Consider the following 13,774-nt stretch of genomic DNA (forward strand, 5'->3'; position numbering starts at 1 on the left):
GCACTTCTTTTGTCGAAAGTTAGATGCATGCAGCTGCCCTAAAAAATGTTCAGTTACCTTGGGTGGAGAAATTAATACTATGTTCATTAAATGTGCAGTATATACTAAGTCTAACAAGATCATTCATATTTTGGAAAAGGATTACAAGTGACAGGGGGTTACAGAAAGTACTCTAACCACTCCCACATCCCCTTCAAGGACAGTTGATCTGTTTTTATCTCTTTTACTTGTTTATACTTCCTGGCAAGATTTCCTTGGAGGAAAGGGTTCTTCCATTTTAAAAAATGAAAATCAATGAATCAGAAAAATGGTCCTGCCAAAGTGTAATGAAGTTCAGGAAGGACAAGTATTAGGATGCTGAGGTTTGGAGAAGCCACAAAATTAACACCCCTACCTTTCCCCTCTCCATTGAAACCAATGGAGAAATAAGACACAGGAGCCAGCCAGAGTTCTAAATAATTGCTTATTATTGATAAGAAGATGGAAGTAAGGGTGCAGAGGATAGTAGAAAATATTTCTTTTAGGTTTTGTCCTTCTGAGGAAAGGAGTCCAAATTCTCTTCTTTCTATGGTGATATGTTGATGGGCATTTAGGTTGCTTCTGTGTCTTGGTTATTGTAAATAGTGCTGCTATGAACATTGGGGTGCACGTGTCTTTTTGAATTAGAGTTTCCTCCAGATATATGGCCAGTTGCTGGATCATAGGGTAAGTCTATTCCTAGTCTTTTGAGGAATCTCCATACTGTTTTCCACAGTGGCTGCCCAAACTGCATTCCCACCAGCAGTGTAGGAGGGTTCCCTTTTCTCCACAGCCTCTCCAACATTTGTCATTTGTGGACTTTTGAATGATGGCCACTCTGACTGGTGTGAAGTGATATCCAGTTGTAGTTTTGATCTGCATTTCTCTGACAATTAGCAATGCTGAGCATATTTTCATGTGCCTATTGTCCATTTGTATGTCTTCCTTGGAGAATTGCTTGTTTAGGTCTTCTGCCCATTTTTGGATTGGTTTGTTTGTTTTTTATTATTGAGTCGTATGAGCTGTTTGGACTATACACATTTAAACCAGGACTGAATGAACATACTTACTAAGACAGGAGGCATTTTCTTTCTGTAAGTCAGACTTATATAAAGGATGGATACAAGGTATGGAATTATAGGATATGAAAACTGAAAGGGACCTTAGAGTTGGCTTTCAGCTTTTTCATTGCTTAGATGAGGAAACGGCCCCAGTATGGAGTAAACGACTTACTCTGGACCACTTGTTTTGCTAGTTACAGCCACAGGATTAGACCAGGGTCTTCCAAGTTCTAGTTCACTGCTCCCCACACCCAACTGGTCTGCATTTTGACATCAGGGAAAGTAAGCTTAAATTAATTGAAATTTGGAAATTCCATTTAACTTATGAACCTTTAAGCTAATATAACATGTCTATGAGGTGAGGATGTGGAATAGGTAGAGGGATCTAGTACAGTGAGTGTTTTACATTGGTGGGTTCTAAAGTTAGGCTACCTGGGTTCAAATCCTGGCTGTGTCACTTACTAGTTGTTTGACCTGGACAAGCTGCTTACCCTCTCTGAGCCTCAGTGTGATCATCTATAAAATGGAAATAATAATAGCACCTACTTCATGGGGTGATTATGAGGCACAGATGAGAAGGATACATATACAATGCTTAGCATAAGTGAGTTTCTGACACATAGGCACACTGATTGATATTACCTCTGAGTATTATTTATCATCATCATCATTATCATCATTTTACTTCTGGGAGACTTTAAAAACTTGAACTGTGAGAACAATAGATTCTTAGTTTAAGATTTCACCCACCCCAGGTTACTCCTTTGTCCGAAACCTCTACTCTTTAGTTCTCTCAGGTTAGAAGTTTTGTAATCATCTTTTACTCTCTCTCCTTTAGGCATATGGTCTGTCACCGAGTCCTATCTTAGTGGTGTTCAATGGTTCTCATTTGGGGAGAAGGTATAGCTCAGTGGTAGAGCATGTACTTAGCATGCACAGGATCCTGGGTTCAATCCCCAGTATCGCCATTAATACATACATATATACAAATAAACTTAATTACCCCCCCTAAAAAAAGCTTTAAGAAGATTCAATTTTATTTAAAAGTTAACAAAAATTTGTATATGTATGACTGAAACATTATGCTATACACCAGAAATTGATACAACATTGTAAACTGACTATACTTTAGTAAAAAGAATGCAAATTTAAAAAATTAAATGGTTCTCAATTAACCCCTTCCTCTTCATTTCTATCTTAATTCAGGCCCTGATTCCCTCCGACCTGGATGACTAGTCAGACCTCCTAGCTTCTTTTTCCTGACTACAGCTTCTCCTTCCCTAGTCTATCCTATAGTTCACTGCCAGACTGACCTTCCTGAGATGCTGCTTTGATCCTGTTTCCCTCTGCCTTGGAATCTGTAATGAGTCTATTTTCTGCTGAAGCAAGGCCAAGCTCTCCTGCCTGACCTTCAGCTCCCTCTAAATCATCTCTGTCCAATAATGCCAGCCACACACAACATTTACAGTTTTCTAGTAGCCACATGAAAAAGTAAAAATAAACAGGTGAAACTTTTAGTAGGATATTTCATTTAACTGAAAATTTTCAAAACATTATCATTTCAACAGGTAGTCAATACAAAAATAATGAGATATTTTCATTCCTTTTTGTTGTTCTAAGTCCTCAAAGTCCCCTGTGAATTTTACACTTACATCACGTCACAAGTCAGCCTAGCCATGTTTCAAGTGCTTGGTACCCACATGTGGCTGAGGGCTAATGTATCAGGTAGTGTAACTGCAGACTGTGCCCCTATAACTGTCCATTGTCAGCCCCACAAACAGGGTGGACCCAACTGTTACTTCTTCCTGGTTTGTTAACACAAAATAAGTATAGTAACACCATGCCTATTTTATAGAGCTATCTTAAGCAAATGTGAAGTATGAAAGTGCTTTATAAGCTATAAGGCTCCATAAAAATGTATGCACGTTATTATCAGGAGTAAAGGTTTTACTGACATGAGATAGAATATCTTTGGGGTAATTTGAAAGAAAAGAGTATGAAGAAGGTCAATGGGCTGTCCTGAATTCATTGATGAAAAAAATCAACCCCAAGCAATGAATGAATAATATCAACATACACTTTCTCCCACTGGCTCTAAATAATGAACTTTTGGGAAGAATTTTTCACATTAATGAGGTTTTCTAGGTAGCTAAATTACTCTGTAGGCCATTTTCCCCCTTCAGCCTTCCGAGGACTGGATTTAGGGGCATTTATTTCCTCTCTTGAAGAGGTCAGACTGCTAACAAAAAGTTGATTGCTTTGGGTAGTAAATGTAGCCCACATACTTTCTAGCACTGAGGTCAGAGTAGCATTCAAATTTCTTGTATTGTCTAATTCATTGCAAAGGATTGAAATTGACCTAAAAACAGAATGCCAGTGATTCAAGTGCAGAAACAATTTGTAAAATGTTTTAAATTCATATTATAAAGGAAATTTTAAAGAGCAATTATGGCATCAGATTGATTAGTAAGACTACTAACAATTAGGACACATTATTTTAAATATCATTGAGTTATAGGGTGTTTGCTTAAGTGGTACCCAAATCTTATCCCAACCCTTTACCAGATCAAGTAGTTCACTCATTTTTCTTTGGTCATGTCTTGAACTATCTTGTGGCTCTCAGGAGTTCAACACTGGCTGTGTATATAACTCAGATTGCTAAATGAAGTCATTCTGAAATAAAAAAGCCAACTTTGTAAAGTGGCTTCTGGGCGAAGGATCCCACCATTCACAGGTTTGCCCAAGCCAGAAAACTCAACCTAATGTATGACCCTTTCTCCCTCATCCACCCCCCTAATTAGCTACTAAATTTTTCTGACTCCACCTCTGAAATATTTCTTTAATCTGCAACCTCCTCTCCATCCCCACTGTCCTTGCTCAGGCTTTCATCACTTTTCTCACAAGCTATTGCAACATTCTCCAAACCAGTTTCCCTGCCTCCAGCTTCAGCTTCCCCTCCACCCCACAATTTATTCTCCACCCCACCAGCAGAATGTTCTTGCTAAAACACAGATTGGATCATGCCACTCCCCTAATTAAAAACCTCAAGTTATTCCCAGGGACAGTAGATAAAATCCAGACTACTGAGCACAATGTACAAAGCACTTTACAGTCAGAGCCCGACTAATTAGCTTTGCCTCCTGCCATGTACCCAGAGCAATGATCATCAAATTACTTGCGGTTTTCCAGGAAGCCCTATCCTTTCGTAAACCCCCTGCTCTCTTCCTTTGGCCTGCCCTCTCCACTCCTCACATCAGTGTGGGGATCCCATGATCTCCTCATGCCATTAGACTTCCTCAAGTGCCCCATCTTCTGTGACAAGCCTTCCCTAACGCTTGGACATTTGTTCTTCAGTCTCTGTAACTTCATTCCTTATTCCTTTGCGGCAGGAACTCCTCAAGGGCTAATTCCTCTCTATGTCTCCAGCCTGTAGCATTCCGCTCAGCACAGCAGAGTTGGTCCATAAAATAAAGAATTGGTGCTAAACCTCCCAGCTGTATGCCTTTCTCTTCTACTCTAAAGAAGAAAACTAAGTTTTGAATTCTGTGTGATTTATAATCATCTCCTGATATTTCTAGGTATTTGATGAGGAAAATTTAAATCATAATCCTTCCTTTAAAAAAAAATCTTTATCGTAGAATATTTATTTATCCGTGTGAATTCTTTTTTTTTTAAGTTGAAGTATAGTCCGTTCACAATGTTGTGTCAATTTCTGTGGTACAGTATAATAGTTCAGTCATACATATAGATACATATATTCGTTTTCATTACAAGATATTGAATATATTTCCCTGTGCTATACAGAAGAAACTTGTTTATCTATTTTATATATAGTCATTAGTATCTGCAAATCTCTAACTCCTAATTTATCTCTTCCCACCCTCTTCCCCCTCACCAGTAACCATAAGTTTGTTTTCTATGTCTGTGAGTCTGTTTCTGTTTTGTAAATAAGTTCCTTTTTTTAAGGTTCCACATATAAATGATACCATATGGTATTTTTCTTTCTCTTTCTGGCTTACTTCACTTAGAATGACAATCTCCAGGTCCATCCACGTTGCTTCAAATGGCATTGTTTTATTCCTTTTTATGGCTAAGTAGTATTCTATTGTATAAATATACCACAACTTCTTTATCCAGTCATCTGTCGATGGACATTTAGGTTATTTCCATGTCTTGGCTATTGTAAATAATGCTGCTATGAACACTGGGGTGCATGTATCTTTTTGAATTAGAGTTACCTCTAGCATAATCCTTCCTTCTAACTAAAGTTTAGTTTGTCTAATTCAATAAGATTTTTCTTGGGCCACAAGGAATTATTCTCATGTCCTACTTTCCCCAGTGACTAAAAGTCATATATATAGTCTGGCCAAAGGAATAATACATGGAAAGGTTTTACCTTTGGATTCCTTGATTTATAGGATGTGTTAGGAAAAACAAAGCACATTTTTAATTTCACAGAAGGCCAGACTACTGGACTGGAGTGGATCTTCACCAGGATCACCTTCACCTCTTATGGTTATGGAGGTTGTGTACTAGTCAAGCCTAGGGAGCACCATTCTCATGGGACACAATGTGAACAGCTCTCCAGGGTGGTATCATGCACAGTCTTATACAGTTTCCCTGTTTATCTAATCCTCTTCATTTTTTCAGATAATGAAACTTAAGTCCTAAGAGCCAACAGATTTGCTCGAGGTCACACAGATACTTCATAGTAGGGTACAAGCAATCAGCTCCTTTGCTGCCTCTCAGTCATTCTGACCCAGATTGCTTTAGGAGACTGTGAAGGTAGAAAAGATAGTGTTTGCTATATTTGTATGGATAACAGTCTTTAGCTAAACAGGAAATTTAAGTCATTTAGTTAACTCTGCATTATTTGTGCTGGATTCCCACCTCCATCTGTACTGGTCTGGTTGGCATGACTTTGACCTTCAGCATATTACACTGCTGCCCTTCAGGGCTACCAAGACTCAGATGGTGGTCTGTCTCACCAAGTTGCCAAGCTGTGTTGTCCACTCTCTCCCTTGCTGGCCTAGCCCTCTGTGTCCTACTGTTAGCTGCCATCTTCTTTTGGCATCTCTTCTTGGCATTTGGTGCTGCTTTGTTTTTATAGCCATCGATGACCATCAACGTGATCCTTTCCTTCTATTTTACAAACCATGCAATCAGAGCATGTTGGCTGTTGACCTTGGGTCTTTGGTTCTCCGCTGCTGTTCGTAGCTGCTGGGGGTGCCTAGGCATTGCTGCTTTTATGCCAAAACTTTTTGGTTTCTTTTCTTTCCCCTCTATTCTAGATTTAGGGCTTTCTGAATGCTTGAAGATGCCAGAAGGGTTGTCTCCAAATAGTCTGGGTCCATTCCTATAATTTCCCTTTTACTCTTGTTTAAAGTGAAAATATTGTTTGGGAGGAAGAATCTTGGTTAGAAAACTTCATGTAGATCAGACACTCAATAGCTAGTTGTCTATATCAAGGACAATACATTAAAAAATTACTCCTTCCTCTTCCCCTTTCTCCGTGCTCATGATCAGTGTCAAACTAAAGTAAATACTGAGGTGTTTTGATAGGTTCGATTGAGCCTGAATAGAAAACTAGACTTCTTGAGCCAAAGCCCTCTAGCCATAATGGACTGAATGCATTGTTTGCGTATTTGCTTTTGATCATTGATGCTGGCAGATCTTTCTGAAACCAATTGCTTGCTTTAGTTCCACTTGATCAGTCAAGATATAGAATAGAATTAGATTAAGGAACTATAATTCATTAGAGGTTTGATACTTGCTATTTAGTGGTTGTTTGTACTTCATATATTGTTCATTGTATAATTGGGAATTTCTTTGTAAATGTTTGATTTTCAGGCTGGTTGGAAGGAAAATCACGCAACATTCATGAGTGAACTAAAAAATCTTCAGGCTTCTGGACTGACTACTCTTGGTCAGGCTCTAAGATCCTCATTTGATTTGTTAAATCTCAATAGATTAATATCTGGAATAGACAATTATGGACAGGTAAAAAAAATTTTGAGTGAGTACAGCTAATTTATTTTGGTGACTTGGGGTAAGAATTGGAAATTGGGCATGGTTACCAAGTTTTCTGCTACTTTTCATAAGTTCCAAAATGAGCGCCATGTATCTTTTAAATACATACTTTATCAAAAATCCTTTTGGGGGGTGTCTTTTATGTGGCTTGACCATAAAATAGTTAAAATTGCCTAACCCACCAGAACATCAGGTATAATGGGATGAATAAATTGCTGAGAAATATTAGAACAAGACAATTGAAGAGAAACTTTCAGAGCCCTTAACTCCCTCATCCCTCCCAATTCAATGAAAACGGGCTAGAGTAAGAGGAAGGCAGAATAGCATTTGCTGCTGCTACCATTGCACTTTTCTAACCGTAAAAACTCTGCTCACAATAGCCAGAGTCACTGTCCAGGTCGCAGAGCATTAGTCACTGATGTCCCCCTCTCTGTGCCAGGGTTTTGACTCAGGTGAATGGATTCACAGGTGTGGGTGATGCTGTCATTATAATCTCTTTATATCTTTCTTTTATGATTATTTGGAAAGCAGATGTAGAGAGGGACTTGGATGTTATAGTTTGGGGAGTTCCTGAATTATAAGACTTCCTCAGTTTATTCTGAATGTTACCTCTTCAGGGATTGTTATTTTGATTCCCACCCACTTCAGTCCCTAATCTTTTCCTTCTTATTTATCCAGGCAAATTTTCTCACACACTTGAGAGATCACTGGCAAGGCAAATGTAAAAGCTGAAGTTCAATTTTATTACTTGACATGGCTCTAATACTTTCTAAATGTATTTTAGGGGAGAAATCCATTTTTTTTAGAACCGTCTATTTTAATTACCATCACAGATGGAAACAAGTTAACAAGTACTGCTGGTGTGCAAGAAGAGGTGAGATTTCATTTTTTTTTAATTTCGTTTAAATGGCAGAGAACATGTAGTTATTTCTGTGGGAGGCATAAATTTCCAGTTAAGAAAAAGTTTGATCAGATCTTCCATCTTGATAATCCTTGAAAGATGGCCTCATTTTTATTGAGTATGTCAAAGAAAAACGAACCCTTTAACTCTTTAACCTTCTTCATTTCTGTATGGGTGGTTATGATGAAACTTTTCTAATTTTGCTTTATCAGCTTCACCTTCCTTTGAATTCTCCTCTGCCTGGAAGTGAACTAACCAAAGAACCTTTTCGTTGGGATCAAAGGTTATTTGCCCTGGTGTTGCGTTTGCCTGGATTGGCTTCTACTGAACCAGAGCAGCTAGGGAGTGTACCAACTGATGAATCTGCCATCACACAGATGTGCGAAGTCACAGGAGGTATTGGCCATATTTACTACTTCTAAAGGGAGAATTCCGAGCAGCAGAGTATCGTTTTCCTTAAATGCCATATCCAGTGTCGTTTTCCTTCAGAATCTTAAAGCTCTGAGGCTGAAGCTCATCATTAGTGTGATGTTTGCTGCCCATGTAGTTTTGATTATTTCAGGTTATAGTTTAGGATTTCAAATGCTTGTATTGTTAAGTAGTATTTTATTTGATCAAACTTGGACTATTTGTTGTTGTTGTTGTTTTGTTTTGTTTTGTTTTTTTTTGTTCTGGTACAGGTCGCTCCTACTGTGTTAGAACACAAAGAATGTTGAATCAATGTTTAGAATCTTTAGTTCAAAAAGTTCAGAGTGGTGTAGTTATTAACTTTGAAAAAACAGGACCAGATCCGCTTCCTATTGGAGAAGGTACAGTAGACAACTTTTTATTTTAACCTTAAAGTGTTATATAGGAGAGTGATCTGAGAGTGGGAAGACATTAAACTCATCACAATGGATACCATCTTCACTCTCCACATGCATTCAAGTGCTTACAGACATCTATCCAAACAACTGCCAGTCGGTCATTGCCTATGTATATGTTTCAGGTGGCCAATTTCTAACTTTAATTCAATGTCAAGTCTTCCTAAGAAAATTCTTCCTTTTCCCTACTCACTTCATATTTCTGGTCCCAGTCTTGGGATGACACTGAATTCTTCACCTCTCTATTCATGAAATATATGGAGATTCACTATATGGAGTGCCTCTTAACGAGCCATCTGGTTTTGGTCTTGTGAGCGCCAAATGTGCCAAGCTATCTTTAGGAAATCTGCGTTTGTTACCATACATCAGCAAGAGATTGTGAATGTTTATCCAGGAACTGCTCATATTCTAAAAGATCCTACACCAGTATTTTCCTGGCCACTTTTAAATTTTAAATTTTCTCTTCAAATGAAATTTTCCAGAAAGTTCAACATCTCAAAATCTGACAGCAGAGCTACTTTTGTATCCGGAAAGGGAATCCTACCCGCATTGCAAGGCTTCCTCAGAGCAGCATTCTAGGCCATCACTTCTCCGCATTCCTGTCAGTTCACACACATACATACACATGTGTGCCTAGCCTCCGTCGTTACCATGCTGCTTGTCTGATCTAATCCATGCATTTTACTCACTGTGACTACAATTAGTGGTAGCTGCCTGGAGAAGCAAAGGGGGTAAGTGTAAAAGGGTAGAAAGACACACATTTCTTGCTGAAGCGGTGGATCCTGTGGTTCCTGACCTTTTTAGTTCCCAGAATCCTTTGAGAAGCTATTGGAAAAATAGAGACCCTTCTCCCTAGAAAAATGGCAACACATACACACAACATAATTTTGTATTTAATTTCAGGGATTCTTGGACTCCAATTTAAAAACACCTGCCATAGAAGACTGAGGCCTCACAGCCTATTTTAAAGTAAATTAATTGTAAAGGAAGGACATATTATATTGCTAATGACTGACTGCTTAATCCATAATTTTGTGTTTATTACCTTCACATGACCTGGGAACTTTCACACTGAAAACCAATTAGATGGGGTCACATAACTAGCTCAGATATTCTTTCTAGCTTCACTTCTCCTTTGTCCAAGAGTTCTTAACCTTTGAGATTCTGATCAAAGCTAAGAACGCACTCGTCAGAAAAATGCACATCCCCAGAATTGTGTGCTCAGCTTCAGAGGGAGGGGTCTCTTAATCCCCTGAAGCCATTACATATATTCTCTAGAGCCCCATGGACCTCAGTAAATCTCCTGGTCTAAGGTAATTACTTGTTTAAAGTAATGCTTAAATAAGTAAATCAAATGATATGTAATTTAAGAAGAAACATGAGATGATTCATTAACACACATCTTTTACAAATATAATTTAGACTAATGAATCATCACATTGAAAGTTATGTAACTTTGCCTTACCCTGTTCTGGGGGGCAAATGAAATATGCTAATTTAAATAATTAAACTGCATTCAGGATATATTATTCAGCATTATACAAAGCCCAGTATCCATGGAATTTTAATGGTGAATGGGGAACTATAATGAATTGGTCCACTCAAACTTGATGCATTTGCTGTGTTCCGTCCCCAGCTACATACATAGATTGTATTGTCAGCATTCCTCTACCTTTGAGTGAATTTGTCTTTGTGGTCATTGGGTCTGTTTAGTAAAGAATACTTTTTTTCCCATCTAATTGGAAATAGAAAATCGAAATGGAATTTATGACCTATTTTGTCAAATTCCAAAAATGTAGAACTATACCAGGGGATGAACAATTTCATTTGCCTAATTTGGAAAAATAACTATAGTGGTTTAGTGTGTTTAATTTATGTGTCCAAATCTCAGAAAATTGGAAACTAACTTTATATCAGTTTTCCACATATTTTGGTTGTAGTTAAGGATGAGGGGGGTGGGATGTTGGATTAGATGGGATGGATTAGATGATGAAAAGAGTTGCTGGAAAGAACATTCAGAAATCCTACTAGAGTCACTGTTTTATTCCTTCCATTTTTCATGAGTCACTGCTTTGGTTTTGTTTTGTACTTTGCTTTTAGCTGAAAATTTTGTACAAGATCAACAGCTGTAAAAAGAAATTCATGCCTTAGTCTGTCTTTTGTTTAACTTCTAGATGGACTTATGGATTCATCCAGGCCAAGTAATTCATTTGCTGCTCAACCATGGCATAGTTGTCATAAGCTCATTTATGTACGACCCAACTCTAAGACTGGTGTTCCTGTTGGACATTGGCCGATTCCAGAATCTTTTTGGCCAGATCAGAATTTACCTTCACTAGTAAGTGTCATAAAACAAAAAAGGTAAATGTCATTCTGGATTTTCAATTTACTGATTACAGAGAACTTTTAAAATAGCTTGGAGGCTTTTAAGCCATGCCTTCTGAATCTTACTGGGAAGTCTAGCTTGTACTTAAAAGCAACAGAGGACTTCCTTTCTGTTCTACCATTCTTTCTTTCAGTTGCTTCTGCTACTTGAACTGCCCTCTTTGGATGTTAAAGCATTGTTATTTTTGATGCTGTTGCAATCTGTGACTTGGTTTTTATTCCAGAGCAGCTGACTTGATTTACATGGTAAATACAATGTCTAAAGAGCACTGCCATTGATTTTCATGTCCATCTTCAGGAAATTAGAACTTCATTTGCACCTTGTATACATTCTAGAAACATATTCAAAGCAGAGGTCATTCTCCTTCCTCTCAGGGAGTCATTAGACACCAAGTGGAACTTCGTGGGCCTCCTTTTCATCTTTTTACAATCAGTGGACTTGTGCTCCTTGGCAATGCACCTTTCAATACTGGGTCATTTAGCAATATTTTAAAAATGATTTCTAAGCCAGGATTTGTCTTTTTGTTCACTGCATTTGGTAGAAGAGGGTTTGATTTTGTAGTTGCTCCTAGCACCAGATGAATTGGCCTGGGGGGAGGGGCGGAGTCTAGCAATAAGAGAAACCATATGAAACCTGCTCTCCCTTTCATCTTCCTCCCTTGCCCCAGCCAATATAAAAGGGCCAGAGTAATCCTCGTGGGGAGGATGGGGCACGAAAAGATCACTGCTGTTCCAGTTTAGCGTTTTCCTGGTTCAGTTAATCTCTAGTTTAAGTTTTAGGCATTTTTGACATGAACTGTGTTTTCTCCTGGATTACTATTTTTAGGCTCCTGCACTATATTCAGGAGTGGCCATGAAAGTCCAGAATGTATGACTGAAGAGCCATCCTCAGCCCCTGCTGGGGGTGAGGGTCCATCTCCTCCTCTGTCCCTCCAGGCACCAAGGTGTCACACTTGTCGAACCTCAGGGCTCAGTTACTCTCAGCCCCTTCAAACCCGAGTGAATGTTTTAGTTCTAAGTTTACTTCATCATTGTTGGTGATGGGTTTCACGCATGTCTTTTTATAGATTTCAGTATAATAAGCCAGAAAGAGTTCACCAGTTTAATTAAAATTAAAATCAGGGAAAGCTGGAATGGAAGATATTCCAGGTAACTCATGCATAGCTTGTGTTACCATTCCTGCAGCTTTAAAAGCATGTTGGAGAGCTAGTTCTCTCAGCTTCCGAAACATCTTGTAGGTTTGTAAATCATAAAGGTGAATAAGCACGTTTTTCCCTTTCATAAAGGAAACAGAGATGTTTTGTCATATTCACATTAGCCATACAGATCTCTCAGCAGAGGTAGGTAGGGCCATGTCTGGCTCTTGACCCAGGGACCTGTCCTGTCTCCTCTCTCTCTGGCGCTCTCCATTACCACAGGCTAAACCTGTTAATAAAATGGCTGCTCCATCAATCTGCTCCGGTACCCTAGGTGCATAGGCCTTTCAGCCCAGCCAAAAGCATCCCCAGCTCTAGCTGTTCAAGGAAGCTTGTGGGTGTGAGAAATGCTGTAAAAATTCATCTGCAAAGAAAATTTTAACCAGGCCCGGGAGTTCTGACGGGCTCACTGTCAGTCGCTATCTTGCCTTTTTCACACCCTTACAGTTTTTCATCTTGCTTGTTAGTGGCTCTAGCTCTGTCATGACCTCATGAGAAAGCTTCACGGATTTCTTCTTCCCAAGCAGTGTCTGGAATGTCTGTAACCTCATGATACAAAGGAGTGAGGGGCACATAGTCCTTGGACATCACAAAGTGGATCTGAATTTCAGGGTTCATAATGACTTCTTAAGCATATTCAAAGCAGTTTTATTTTTCACTTTGCTGAAACTGTAGTTATGCATGTTATAATTTATCTTTCGTCTCCCCAGCGCCAAGTAGATGGTGAAGAGAAAAAAGCTGAGTCCCCTCCCTGCATGGTAGCCATTGGTGATGCGCAGAGATCAGCAGCTCTCTTTCTCAAAACAGTAGTCTGTATTTCAGCGATGGTGTAACAAAACAAAAGGATTGCAGAATTGTCATAAATGTAAGCTGTCTTGATAACAGACCATATTTTCTCCTCTTGTTTTTTAGCCTCCACGAACATCTCATCCTGTTGTGAGGTTCTCCTGTGTAGATTGTGAGCCAATGGTAATAGACAAACTTCCCTTTGACAAATACGAGCTTGAACCATCACCCTTAACTCAGTACATCCTGGAACGAAAGTCTCCCCATACCTGCTGGCAGGTACTTATTCTTTCTTGTGAGCTGAATGTCTGTAACCACTCTGAGATCTGGGAATTGTTTTAAGTTTCAAAGGTTAATCTGGGAATAGTTGGGCTGAGTCTGTTAATATTGTTTCTCACAAGTGCTATCAAATAAGCAACAAGGCCAAGCAAATAATTTCAGACTGATATGAATCACTAGCCTACTGTACGTTGCCAGTATAATATGATGAAACCTATGTATCTGAGGATTCGGAGGACTCCCCTGAAGCCTATC

At 38.9% G+C, this 13,774-nt stretch overlaps 1 protein-coding gene across 8 annotated transcripts in view; it reads left to right on the plus strand.

Moving 5' to 3' along the window:
* The window catches only part of INTS6L (integrator complex subunit 6 like), a 51,956-nt gene that overhangs the window by 16,614 nt on the left and 21,568 nt on the right, over positions 1-13,774 (plus strand). For 6 of the 8 annotated variants that reach the window (XR_012504859.1, XM_045512855.2, XM_010950001.3 and 3 more), the window contains exons 3-8: positions 6,930-7,079; positions 7,894-7,983; positions 8,223-8,406; positions 8,691-8,819; positions 11,048-11,211; positions 13,367-13,519. Coding sequence is in view for 7 of the 8 variants with exons in the window: in XM_045512855.2 (XP_045368811.2) it covers positions 6,930-7,079; positions 7,894-7,983; positions 8,223-8,406; positions 8,691-8,819; positions 11,048-11,211; positions 13,367-13,519 (870 nt within the window). In the remaining variant the exon portion in view is untranslated. The remainder of the gene's footprint in view (positions 1-6,929; positions 7,080-7,893; positions 7,984-8,222; positions 8,407-8,690; positions 8,820-11,047; positions 11,212-13,366; positions 13,520-13,774) is intronic. The other 2 variants (XM_045512856.2, XM_045512858.2) reach the window with 2 other exon arrangements.

This window comes from Camelus bactrianus, chromosome X (genome assembly GCF_048773025.1).
Source record: "Camelus bactrianus isolate YW-2024 breed Bactrian camel chromosome X, ASM4877302v1, whole genome shotgun sequence".
Classification (NCBI taxonomy): domain Eukaryota; kingdom Metazoa; phylum Chordata; class Mammalia; order Artiodactyla; family Camelidae; genus Camelus; species Camelus bactrianus.